The sequence below is a fragment of the Nyctibius grandis genome, chromosome 4 (genome assembly GCF_013368605.1).
Source record: "Nyctibius grandis isolate bNycGra1 chromosome 4, bNycGra1.pri, whole genome shotgun sequence".
Lineage (NCBI taxonomy): Eukaryota > Metazoa > Chordata > Aves > Nyctibiiformes > Nyctibiidae > Nyctibius > Nyctibius grandis.
In genome coordinates this window covers 4,871,179-4,884,348 of record NC_090661.1, presented here as the reverse complement: position 1 = coordinate 4,884,348, position 13,170 = coordinate 4,871,179, and the positions used below count along the sequence as shown (strand labels likewise).

The window sequence follows — 13,170 nt, the reverse complement described above, 5'->3', positions numbered from 1 at the left end:
TGGTGGCCTCAGTGACTTAGAAACAAATCAGATCTCAAGAATTCAATAACTTGAAGCGAAAAGCAAGCATCCAAATTCTGGTATAACTTGCACAACAGATTTAGAAAAAGCAGAAGGTGACCTTGAGCTTGCACCACAGGAAATAGGTGGAGTAAATATTTTTCATTTGCCATTCCTTCTAATTAACTAAAAGTGTCTGCTGGAAGCAAAAGCAGATACATCCCTGATTGTCTAAAACTTTCCATGTTTAATTTAAGACTAGCTTTCAGTTAGGGAAAGGCAGCTATGGAACAGTTGTATCTTCAATGAAGAGAAAATATCAAGCAGAAGGAAAGAAAGTAATTATTTCTTAATTCAGTATATCATATTTCTCATTACCAAAGAAGAAGGTGTGTTTCAGTAAAGCTTTACCTTTCTCACAATGACTTCCTGTGAATCCAGAAGGGCAGACACATTTATTAGGGGCTACACAAGTTCCACCATATCTGCACCCCTCTTCACAGAATGCTGAAAAATAAAAGGGACATGTGTGTATGACTTAACTTTTTAAAAATTTATTATACATTTGCAAGATACTAAGAAAAACATCTAAATTCTAAGCAATCAACAGAATTCAACATATTAAAATTCAGTCCACCTGCAAACAAAAAGAGAAGTAACTCACTTAAACGACATAAGGAAAAAATCCCAGATTACACCGTAGGCAAACCACCTCACCAATAAAACATTAATAACCATATGGAAGAAGAAGAGAGGGAAAAATACAATGTACTATTTTAATGGGGCTCATTTTCTTTCAATTATACCAGATACGAGTATTACAATTACAATGCTCTGGTGATCCACAGAAAACAGGCTGGTCAGATAGTGTTAACTACTTTGTTTCTCTCTACTATCAAACACACTTTACCGAAATGTCTGTGAACACCATCATATTTTCCTTTTTTTTTAATTTTTAAGTGTAAAGTACATTTTGTGGAATCAATAAATGAATAGGGTGAGGCTCATGACTGAAAGCAGAGGAGAGGGGCTCAACCACAAGATAATGCCTCTACCGAGATGTGATTCTTGACAGAGCAATACACAAGTACTTTAAAAGTACATTTGCCCAGTAACCAGGATTTGTAACACATGATGGATCTCCTATCTTTTCTTGCGAGCACTGCGTGGTGTTCCTCTCTTACAGCAGGTTTAGCAGGAAGTCCGCTAACTGTGCAGGAAGTATGCTTGCAGTTTAACATTATGCTTTTTTCTTTCTGTTGTGTGTGTACAATGAGGGGAATTGAGGTAAGAAGTGGAAAGGAAACGACAAGCATCAGGACATGATCTATTTTGCACTGTTAACTTGAGTAAGACCTTTGCTAAGACTAAGAGCAGGCCCTACCTACAACACACTTCCCACCCTCTCCCTAAATATTTATTGAACTTTACAAGTTACTCAGTGAGTTTGACTGCACTTTTGAGGGAAGTTACAATTAATATTTAAACAGCAGCTCTCTGCATCTAAGCTAATAACAGAATTGCAAAGTGTTTCCTGCAAGCTAAAATCACAGATGGAGTGCTGGCAAAGAGATGTTACAAATGCTGCAAAAAGGCTTAAAATGCTAGATAACAGAAGAAATGTTTAAGATTTATTTTCCAATGCACTAAAAAGAAAAATAAAGTGAATAAAGTACTAAGCATTAAAAAGAATCTTTTGCAATTGTTAACCACTTAGAGGCAAAAAAACACGTCACCATATCTCTTGACTGAATTGATAGACAGATCTGCCTTACTCTAAATATCTAATTTGTAGCATGCCCATACTGTTTTATGGAGAATAACATGGGGAGAAGAACGCTAAAGTGGTTTAGAGAAGATGTCAGCAAAACATCATAAGCACTCCTGCAACTGGCACAAGGCAGTGGTGTGGAGAAGCATGGTTCTTGCCCAGTAACGCTTCCTGCTCATCAATGCACACACTCCATATGGGAATCTATGGGAAATAGATCTATTTTGAAACCAGTCAGTTTCTACTGTATGTGAAAAAGAGAAATATGGTTTAAGAGTAGCATTCTGTGCTTTTTTGCATATAAATATTTGTAGAAAAGTATAACTGTGCAGAAAGCTGAAAGTACCAGTATGAAATACAGCTGGAAAATACATGAAAAACATGACGAGACTGAAAAGATTCCCTCTATAGCTCTTGAATATTTGCTCATTCCTAGTATTAGCCTTCTCAGATAAGGTGCAAGTTAAATTCTCCATCTACATTTTTTTCTAGTTTGAAATTCAGAGTAAGCAGAGACTTTCATGAAGTAGTAATACATTTCTGTATGACATCAAAAGAATTTGTGGCATAACAGATATAAAGGAGAAAAGAAGAAAAATATTTGCAAAAAAGCGAATAGTTTGTTGAAAATGTGTGCCACATTGCACTGGGAAAGAACTACACAGGGGTCTTAAAAGAAGTCATAAAGGGCATTAAAAAAAATGTTTATTGTCTATAGCAATCATGCGTGTCCATTGAAAGTCATTAGAGCTGCTGGGGACAGGTATGTAAGAGGGCTTCAGTTAGAGCTCTCACACACATTCTTTGCCACCATAACTGATACTGCCAACTTACTAATGAGAAATGCGTGCTGCTTAAAATAAACCCTGCTCCTAGGTCTGCACAGTAAGGTGGTGTTTTCTTCTGTTCTCTTTTAAGACTACTAACAGAGAAAGGCTTATGAGACAGGCTGGTCATGTAAAAGATTTTCCCATTAGTGCAAAAACTGTGTTATGCCAGTGCAGCAGCCAGGTCTTGGCAGAGCCAAGCACGCTATTCACATCTGGGAGAGAAAGACTGGGATGCCTGCCATAAGTCAAAACTCTCTCTCTCTTCTTCTATTCCTTCCTACATATCTGTATCAAAACACACGTCCTGTATGCATATCCAAATGTGCTAGCACTTACTCGTCGAGCATTTACAATTCCTCTATCCTTTACATGTCACATCTTAGCAACTCAAAAAACCCAGTACCTGTACAGGGACACCCTGAGGAATTGCTGTACTACAGGTTCCTGTAAGAAGGGACTCTGCACTGCCCAGTGCACGAGGAGTCACCCCGGCACTAGCTTGTTACATGGATGTCAGAGGAAGGATGGAGCTGGGGGAGAAGCTGGGCAATGGCTGCAGAAGGAAAGAATTCAACTTTCCTTTTCCATTTTTTACAGAAGCTGAAAGGTCCTCTGCAAGACAGACTATCTGTGCTTGTCTTTGTTGCTCAGGCTCTGGTGAATTTTGGAGAGGTGCTTCATTCTTATATTTTTATGCAAGAAAAGAAAACCCCAAGGAAGAGTGCCAGAATTATCCTGCTGTTCCCCAGACGGTTCTTCCACAAACCCTCTAATTCCTGCATTGAAGGTTTGCAGGAAGCAGGAACATCAAAACCACAAATCTCACAATGTAGTTACAAAATCAGAATGTTTGTCTAAAGGCTACTTTCCTCAACTGCTAGAAAAAGAGCTCACAGTATTATATGCAGTACTGCTAGCACTGCTCTGAATTTTAAGAACGCTCAATACCTCTAATAATAGGAACTCAGTTTCAATTGCTAGCTATTTTACCAAACTTCACTTATTTCAACTATTTTCTCTAATACTTATGACTCTGGCTGAAGCCTTTTAGAACATTTTATCAAAATCCATTCATTTCCAACAATGAGATTTTTCCTTTACACCCTTAGCAGAAGATATTAATTAAGGAAAATCTTTACATCACCTCTGTACCTATGCCTTATCGACAAGATGATCCAACAGGCAGCAGCTCAGTGACTGAACAGTAAATCAGCTGGAGTGCCCATGCTCTCATGAAACTACCTGCTTTGGTGCTTATGCTTTGTTATACGTCTTACGGGCTGTGGGATCTAAGATTTCCAGTGTGGTTTAGACCCTACAAGATCAAAACTCTGAGGAGGAAGCAGGGACCCATCAGTACCATAGCACTAGCAGTTATAAACCTTAATTGCAGACTCCCTCCAACTCAGAAGAAGTTAACACAAGAAAGATAAATCATGGCTGGATTGTATTTTGCTAATGTATTCCCATAAACAGATCCTGTCTCTGAAATTATCTGCAGGCTGGTAAACTTGTTAAAAAGGAGAAGGGTTACTGAATTTGCAATAAAGTTTTTATCAGGTAAATTAAGCAAAGATGCCATTAGAGTAAAGTCTATGAGGGTAAACCTCCATTGTTAAGAGTCTTAATGTAAAAGAAACAGAATCTATTGATTTCAGGAGACTTCTGCCAGAGTGAACAGACCTCTGTAATGCTAACAGATTTCTTCCTCCAAAGTAAAAGACTTTATCATATAAATATCTTTCCTAAATAGACATGATTTCTCTGCAGAAGAGGAGTTTTATTTTTGGTGTATGTCCTCCTTGATGACAGATCTGTAGAGAATGGAAACAGTCAAAAATGATAAATCTGCTGGATTTATCATTTTTGTGATAACACTGAAGGGACAGGAGAGTCTCACTGCTGAGCTCCACAAAGAGCAGCATGAAAGTACCCACAAACTCGGCACCATGCTCCTGGACATGCACAAGATGCATACCCGCTGCCTACGTATTTATGGGGTACAGTTTCTTTTCCTCTGTCCAGTCAAACAGAATTATCTCCTCTTCCAATGACTCTATTATGGACATCCTCAGGAAGGAAAAGAAGAAGTTAGCAGAGCTAGAGCCTCTTTCAGCGGAAGGTGTGGAATCTCCCTGACATTTTTGTAGGTTCCTTGGAAAGCTGGACAGTTTGGGTTCCAGCCTCCTTTCCTACAGAGCAGAAGGAATTGCCTTGATTATTCTAATTTTTTGTACAGTAGCGCAGCACAATACTTCACTGTGCTGCTATAGGAATGCAGGTACTGCAGTGTGGGATCCTTATGTTGAGCAAATACCTCTTACTTCCAAGTGTGATACAGTAATTATTATAAAATGAAATAAACACATTTATAAATATGTAAGAACATTTTTATTAAAAAAAAAACACAAACAAAAGTAAAACAAGAAATTATCCTACAAATTTAAAGGAAAGTCACTTGACTGTGAAGAGACACGAAAGTCACCTTCCCAAAAAAAAGCAGATATTTATTAAATATTATTTCTTGGTATATACAAAAATTAAATTTTCTATAAAGCGATAATAAAACATCACAATATTAATATTACTTTTGCATTCGTATTTTATAAGATTTCATACACTGAGATATATTTATTAAATGCACCTTTCAATAGGCTGGTTTCTTGATGTTGCCCTGGTACAGCATAATCCATGCTTTTACAGCTAAATATATCACCCACTACAATGTTACCATAGGCATATAACATGACCTACTGTAATGCAAACATAGGAATAATATACTGTACTTCTTCCTCTTTCCTTTATCTTATCCATCTATTACTTTTCAAAAAAAAAAAAAAAAGAAGCTCAATTAAAATAGAAGCACCTCATTTATTTAGAGTTCATCTTCTCTCATTTGAGAATGAGCAAATTCTCAGATTCTGAGAATTTGAACCTAGAAGTGGCTGATAAGAATTTTGTCAAGAGGATAATCCTGGTTTCCTCTTCATCTTAACACCACCACTAAGTAACAAACTCCAGTGTTTTAAGAACATCTGTACAATTAGTTTACTAAGCAGCTGGCATCTTCAGCTTGTCAGCACAAAGAGATGGAAGAGGTTCAAGAGCGAGTGCCTTAGCAGTGGGTACCTTTGGCTTCTTCCACTGATTTTCTCTGCCTCGTGATTTTCCCTGTTTCTTCATTAGTCAAGAAAGAAATAGTGTTGAAAAAAAGTGGTTCCATTAGTACCAAAAGGAACACCACTGCAGAAAAAGATAAAATGTACCATAGCTCGCATAAAAGGAAAGAATATAGCAATACTAGAAATGCAAACAACTCCTGCCCCATATCACAGCGAAGAGAAGCTCTAATTAAAGAAAGCAAACACAGTTTTGTTCAGTAGGGTATACTGTCTGTGTTTGTATGGGCCAAAACCACACCTACTCCTGTATTACGTTAGGTTTATCACTGATAAAGCCAACCACCAGCTCGTTTCTGTAAGCAAGGTCCTCCACAACTTGTCAAGACAACTGCACTGTGGAGTAGCCGTTAGCCTAGTTTGCACTGGCAACTGCAACGCAGCTCAAGGTGAAACCATGTCCTTCGGATGGCGTACAAGACAGCAGCTTCTATTGTGTAGTAGCGATATAGTAACCTGCAGCTTTTCTGTATTTTGGCCCAAAATCCTGAGTGCTCACATTCATTCCAAACTAGCTGGTGTCTGGCCTCATATGCATGCATCAGCTCCAGTGGGTGTTAAATACCTACAGCAGAGTGTCAATTGTACTTCATGACCAAATACAGCAGCAGGTATGCTGCCAATGCTGCCCTACATTTACACCTACAGCAGCTTTCTAGAAGATTGGTATTTAAATGGACTCCAACCTGACACCTTTATTTGCTCAAAGATCATGTACTGGCACAGGGAGCTAGGAAAAAAAAAAAAAAAAAAAGTGGGCAAATCCGTCCTTTACAGGCATTCACCTGTACCACAGCTCCTCCTGGTCACTGCCTCGGCAAGCACTGTCCTCTCTTCACATAATCTTTGTTCACCTTGTAAATCAGCAGGTGTCTGGGACTGCTACACTGGGCAGCATAAAACCAAGTCATACTAGTTTCTCTTGTACTTTTGAAATGCCTTTTTACTGATTTATTGTCAACAGAGTAGTCAGTAAAATGACCGTGAAGTCCACTGGTATTTGACCAGACTCAAAGGGTATGTGCACATCAAGTGAAAAAAGGGACATTCAGGAAAGGCAAGGAAGGGGTCAGGCACAGACTGCCTGAGCAAACAAAAACGTGCAGCTTTGGAAAAGAGATGGGCTAGCTGAACTATACAAGCAATTTGATAATCAATTGATGGAAAGACCACAATTTCATTAGATGATTGAATTTACTCAGCCAAATACTCACAAGGTCGTGGTTGATAACCATCCAACTATGTAAGCCAAACACCAGAATAATCAGATACCAGTTGCTGAGGTGGGTTTAGAGGACAGATGAGAAGGTAAGGAGAAAGCACACAAACAAAATAAGGGAGCAGCAGAGGTTCTGCTCTTTTTCTCCGTACTCAAGTGTGACGCTATCATCTATAAAAGTACAAAACTCTTCTTGGTTCAGTGAACTACATCCATTGGATACAGAGTGCAACTTATTTAACACAAAGTCTGCCAAATGCCATTGGAGTCCTTTTACAGCTGGCTGGAGTTAGAGAAGGACAAATCTGGCAGGAATGAACTTTGGGCAAAAGAACTGTCCTGGAAAACTTTCATCCCACAATGTTGGAGTAGGAAGGGGACTGCGGGTCAGTCTGGCAATCAGGATGTGAACACATCTGAGACGGGAAGACAAACCGTTAGCTGGGCAGTTCATCACCTTTGTGAGCAGCTTCCAACCTAATTTATGCTTCAGATTTTATGTGTGGCATGTATGAGGGTTAGTTCAGTTCAGGAAGAGCCTATAAATCTCAGGTCTTCTAACAACTGATTGTAAAGTTGTTATATCTGATTTCTGTTTCTAGAGATTTTGCGTATAAGAGGTACTTTACAAAGGTAATTAGCATAATGGCTGCCTAGTGTAGTCAAAATTCCAAATCCTGGTAGTACAAAACTACTACTTAGAGCTAAGTCTGAACAAAGATCAATGAACTTGGAATTAAGGTTTGGAAATGGGGTTTTTCCAAAGCACTCAGAAGAGCATGAAGGAATTCTTTCAAATTTGGGAGGCAACGCACAGTGAGAGTAAAGAAGGAAAAAGAGCAAAACAGAAAGTACCTGTGAAAGATTATAAAGAAGAATGAATATATCAGGAAGAAATGATATCAGATATCAGATATAGGCATACACACATACTGTGTGTGAGTTTGTGTGTGTGTATATATTTGCATACTATATAGTATTTATCAAAATGGTGAACTACTATTGTAGAGTTTGTCACTAGGCTACTTCAGCTGCTGTAGCACTGAATCTTTCCAAGCACCCAGTGCCCTCCCATACAGCACTTGCAAAATTAAGATTAAGGTAAACTTGGAAGGCTGAGCATATTTCTCAGAAGGCACTGAACTCTTAGCAGTGGGCCTTTTCTTTGCTGTTATATGATGTTAAATTCTCTTGGTGTTTGGTGTTTTGCTTGACTGATATGCAATCAAGTTGTAGCCATTTGTACTCAAGAAGCGAGCCGTTCATCTGGATGCTTTCAGGGTGAGCTCAAGTGCTGTTTGGCTAGAGATGCTGGATTTTTTTGAAAAATGAAACATCACCTCCTTAAAATTAGTCCAATGAATCACAGTGATAAATACCAATAATTTCCTTTGTATTACCCCAATAATGGAACTTACTTTTGAATATGTAAGTTACCCACCTTGATTAATACATTTTCACCTAAAATCTTTTCTAATGAACAAACAAGCTACATTTTATTAAATTAAGTCACAAAGCATACTGAATGGACAGAATCTGCCCATTCTGCTTTATTGGTAAAAAGACATATATGGAACACTTATTGATGTCAAGCTTATTTTATGGCTCTGAGGACAGATACGTGACAATTTTCTAAAATGTATATGAAAAAGATCAATAGAAGCAGTAAGAGACAAAAGTAATATAATAAAATTTGTCCTGTGATATATTACACTTCTGAAAGCATCTCTCACGTCCCCAGATAATTCTGTGCTAAATAAATATTCTTGTTGCCATTTTACTGCCCTGCTTTCTCAAGGCCAGGCTCCTTGATATTTTTAGTGCACCATTTTAAGTCAACTGCAGCTGTCTGCCTAGTAACCTAATACTAAGCATGACAAAATAGGGCAGAATACTTCTTCCACAAACCGACTGAACATCATCTTTCAAAATTCATTTTAACAGTTAAAACTGTAAAACCAATCTGAAATTTGCTTTGAGAAATGACATGACATATGTTATTATTGGAGTTTTTCTTTGCACCACAATGTGTTTATCATACTCCCATTTTATTTTTTTAAACAAATGGGTATAAAATAATTTATATTTACAAACATAACACATAAATTATAATTTTATATATTTTAATTTAAAGTTCAGTGGAGTTATCAAAACAAATCAGACAGAAGAATGCTTTACTAAAACCTGCAATCATTACAAAGCAAGAAAGAGAGGATGTGAAACTTCTGACCTGCTTCCATTTTGGCTGTGATACTGTGGCTCACAGTTTCTTTAGAAACCAGTTATGCTTAATCAATCTTAATTTAAGGATAAAGAAGCATGTTCCAGAAGCACAATAGAAGCATTTTCCCTTGCCAGATCTATTATCACAACGTCAGAAAGACCTTGATTCAAATCCCATTGAACTCATTGAAAAAAACCTGAATTCAATAAACTGTGGATACAATCTTAGGTCTGTTTGACCTTAGTGCAGTACATGGAATATTCAGACAACATAAAAACAATTTTCTAGCTGTGTGTGTTTTACAGCTCTCTGTATGGCCTTCCAGTCCACACAAGTGCATTCTGGACACGTTCAGCACAAGACTATCTGGACTCTACCCTAACAAAACAGGTATATAGTCTTTAAATTCACTCTTCTTGCTTTACCCTCTAGCACTGATAGGCACCTTCACCAATAAAACACAAGGCTATTTAGAAACATTCTGTCTCAGTGTGAAAGGTTTACTCTATATTGCTTAATTAAAAGCTACCTAGCATCCTCAAATAATTGTAGGTTATCATTAAAAACATCAGAATGTTGAATAAGCTGTAAAAAAAAATGCCTAAAATGTTAATAAAGCATTATTTTATGGTAATTCTCTGAACACTATCTTTTGAAATTGTAAAGAAACTTTAAGAAAGCATTTTTAGTTGTGGCTGGAAGTGAGCATGTTGCTTGGGTGTAACCATGGCCTCTACAGTGTCACATTCAGCAACATTTTTTGAAGGTTGCTGGTACCTTATTGAAAGCATAACAATTGAAACTGAAAACAGATACTTGTTTTGATAGCTGCACAAAATATGCAATAGTAAATCAAGGAATTATTGATAGCATTTAGCTATCTGAAGGTGACGTTACTGGGAGGAAGAAGAAGAAAATACAAAATAAAATGGCAATGGGTTTTTCTGGTCTGGGTCAAGGATGTGTAAAGACAAATAACTTGTAAAGACATTAAGAGACCTTAACCAGTGTATCTTTATACAAGCACACTAAAATTTAGGTGTTCTCTCTCATCATCTTAATATTACACTTCTGGTATGCTGAAAGTAACAGCTACAGTGGTATCTCTGAAAATGTTTTCTAATGGGTTTTTGCATCATCTTTTAACGCTCACTCATTCTGCCAAAACACTCCACCCAAAATAAAATGCCTTTTTCAAAGCACAATTGCATTTTACTGACCAACACCAGAAGGATGGGAATTGTCAGGTCCAGAGATCAGAGTCCTCTGACTACACAACAGGAAGGACGTCAGTATGTGAAGCTTTCAGAGCTCATCCACAATACCCATCCAGCCTTTACTCTTTATCAAGAAAGATGCCATGTTAGATATAGATGTTTCCCCATTAAGGAACAGAATTGAGAGTTAATCTCAATTTCCAGAATCTAGCTTACTTTGCAGTCTCTAACAGATAAAGGTTTGATTTCACTAAAGACACTGCCAAGAAGGCAATCAAGAGACGAAAAGCCCTGTATCCCATCAACAATGCCCCAGGGCATTCTGTCTCATTCAAATCAAGTTTTATAAGGGAAAGAAAGAATAACAAAGAAAACAATGAAGGGGGCGGGCGGGGGCATGCGGAGAGGTGAGGGAAGAGAGATTCAAATGTACTGCTAAAACATACCACACTAAATAATGGATTCTCTTAGGTCTGGGTAACTTTTGCACTCTCCTACACTTCTTTTGACCTTTGCATTTGTTGGATTAAAAAGAGAATGCAAGTAACTATTAATAGGACACAATCAATCTCAGTGCTTCTCTGCATTTTAAAGCAGAAAGTTTTTCAGTAGCTAAAACATTACCATAAAAGCAGAGTTCCCCCCCCCACCCCCGAAATGTAGATTTTTAGCAATTATTTTAATTTTCCCAGTGGCAAAAGACACATGCATCTCAACATCTGGATTTACCTAAAATAATCTCATCAAGTAAGTTTTATCCTGAAGTGTAAGGCTCATCCAGAAGAAAAGAGAATAAACTGAAATATTTTGACTTATCGGAGAGAGCCACCAGATTTTTCAACAGGGAAAAAAAGAAACACTGAGAAGTGATATTGTTCTCACCGTTACAGAGAAATTTTAGTCTAAAGGCAAAGAGTGCTTTGCTCAAGTTGGTGTGACAGCAGGTGTGATATGCATCACCATCAGCCTTATAATCATCATAATACAATGCTTTTACATAAATCCTTTCATCTCAAGCTTTTACACATTATGAACAATTAAGCCTTACAGCCCCCACAGCGAGGAAGACACATTAAGAACCTGAACCCGCCAGGCACTTTTTCAGAACAGAGTTAACCACAGAAATATAATTTAATAAAGTATGCATTTAACAAGTAAGAGCAGAAAAGCAAATATAATCTTTATGTGTATAATCTTTGGCTGAGCCAAGAGCATTTTAGAAACCCAAGGGGCCACACTCTCTGCTAGCGTCAATTAGTAAATCTATATCAATTTACACAGTGACTAAGAATTTACCCCCTAAATTCGTAAGCTACAAGACTCTAAGGAGTACATCTCTGTCTCAATTTATAAGATCATACTGCTGACTTGTGCCCTTATGCATACGCATAATCACACAAAGTTTTCAGCTAATTTCTAGAAAGTACGCACAGTGTTGCCACCTGGTCCCCCTCTCTGCTATTTTTCTATAGAGAACTCACTGGTTGGTAACAGGCAGGAAAACAGCAAAGGGAAAGGAAGATGAAATATAGATCCTCACTTGCTTCTTACAGAGCAATGCCACTGTGGTCACAAATCTAACTCCAATGATTCTGTGTCAGCGCGCTCTGTATTTTGCCGTATGGGCCCCACCACAATGTCATGTGCTTCAAGAAATGAAAGTAACGAAAAAGCTCTACAGCTGGCTGGGCTGTGCCTTAAAGGTACTGGAACTTCTCAAAAGTGGGGTACTTAACACTTGGCGTGTCTGGCCAAAATTTTCTTCCCCGATGCATGCAAAACATTCTGGATAGCGTTTGTTTGCTTCACAACCTGATAACAGCGCTTCAGTAGCACCAAAGAGCATACGCCATATAATTTTTTTAGTACTTTGGATTCATTTAGAATGATAAGGTTCGACATAAATGTGAAATATCCTTCTTATGCTTTAGTCTGCTAACAGCACACAGTATATTCTTGATGTAGAAAACATAAAGCACCAGAAATGGCAGCTGTAATCCTTCCATCGAGTACAGTGTGTGTTCCTAATGGAATATGTTTTCAAAACAGATTTCCAGTACCCCCTTCTTACAATATCATTTTACAGTGTTTAGTTTGCTAAAATTGACTACAGGAATACTTGCTATATTGCTTGGCAATGCAACATTTAATTTTATGGTGCATAGAATGCATTTCTCTTAACAGATGAATCAGTTCCCTGATATCATGACTACACTGCTTCATATCCACTAGATGCCGTGTGGGGAACTAGCAAAACTATGGTGTTTATTTTTGTTGTTGTAGCACACACTTCTTGCTCATAACATCATGCTTCCTTGAGTAAAAACAAACAGCTTTGCTTGCTTTTAGCATACTTGATCATGCTATTCTTACATACATTTATTCTTACATACATTTGGTGGTTATGCACAAAAAAATGTCTCAGCTATGCATCTTAAAGCACATAAGATTTACAAGAGTGTTTGTAGATAAGAAATTACTAAAAAATAAATAAACTGTAATATTAAAAAAATTTCCACAAAATGAAATTCGGTCTTTGGCTTGGGAGAGATTAGCCTCCTTCCCATGTCTCGGTTAAACATCCCATTTAACCATATCCTGACAAAAAAAAAATTAAATTTTGCTCTACTTTGGAAAATTTTAGAACAGAGAGAATGTAATTTAATTGCAATATTCCCTGGCTAAATTCAGGGAAAACCACGTGTGTATGCTTCACAGTTGAGATGAACG

General features: G+C 37.6%; 1 protein-coding gene across 1 annotated transcript in view; it reads right to left on the bottom strand.

Annotated features, from left to right (window-relative positions):
• The window catches only part of NELL1 (neural EGFL like 1), a 296,528-nt gene that overhangs the window by 66,993 nt on the left and 216,365 nt on the right, over positions 1-13,170 (bottom strand). The window contains exon 15 of the mRNA XM_068398442.1: positions 412-507. Within this exon, the coding sequence (XP_068254543.1) occupies positions 412-507 (96 nt within the window). The remainder of the gene's footprint in view (positions 1-411; positions 508-13,170) is intronic.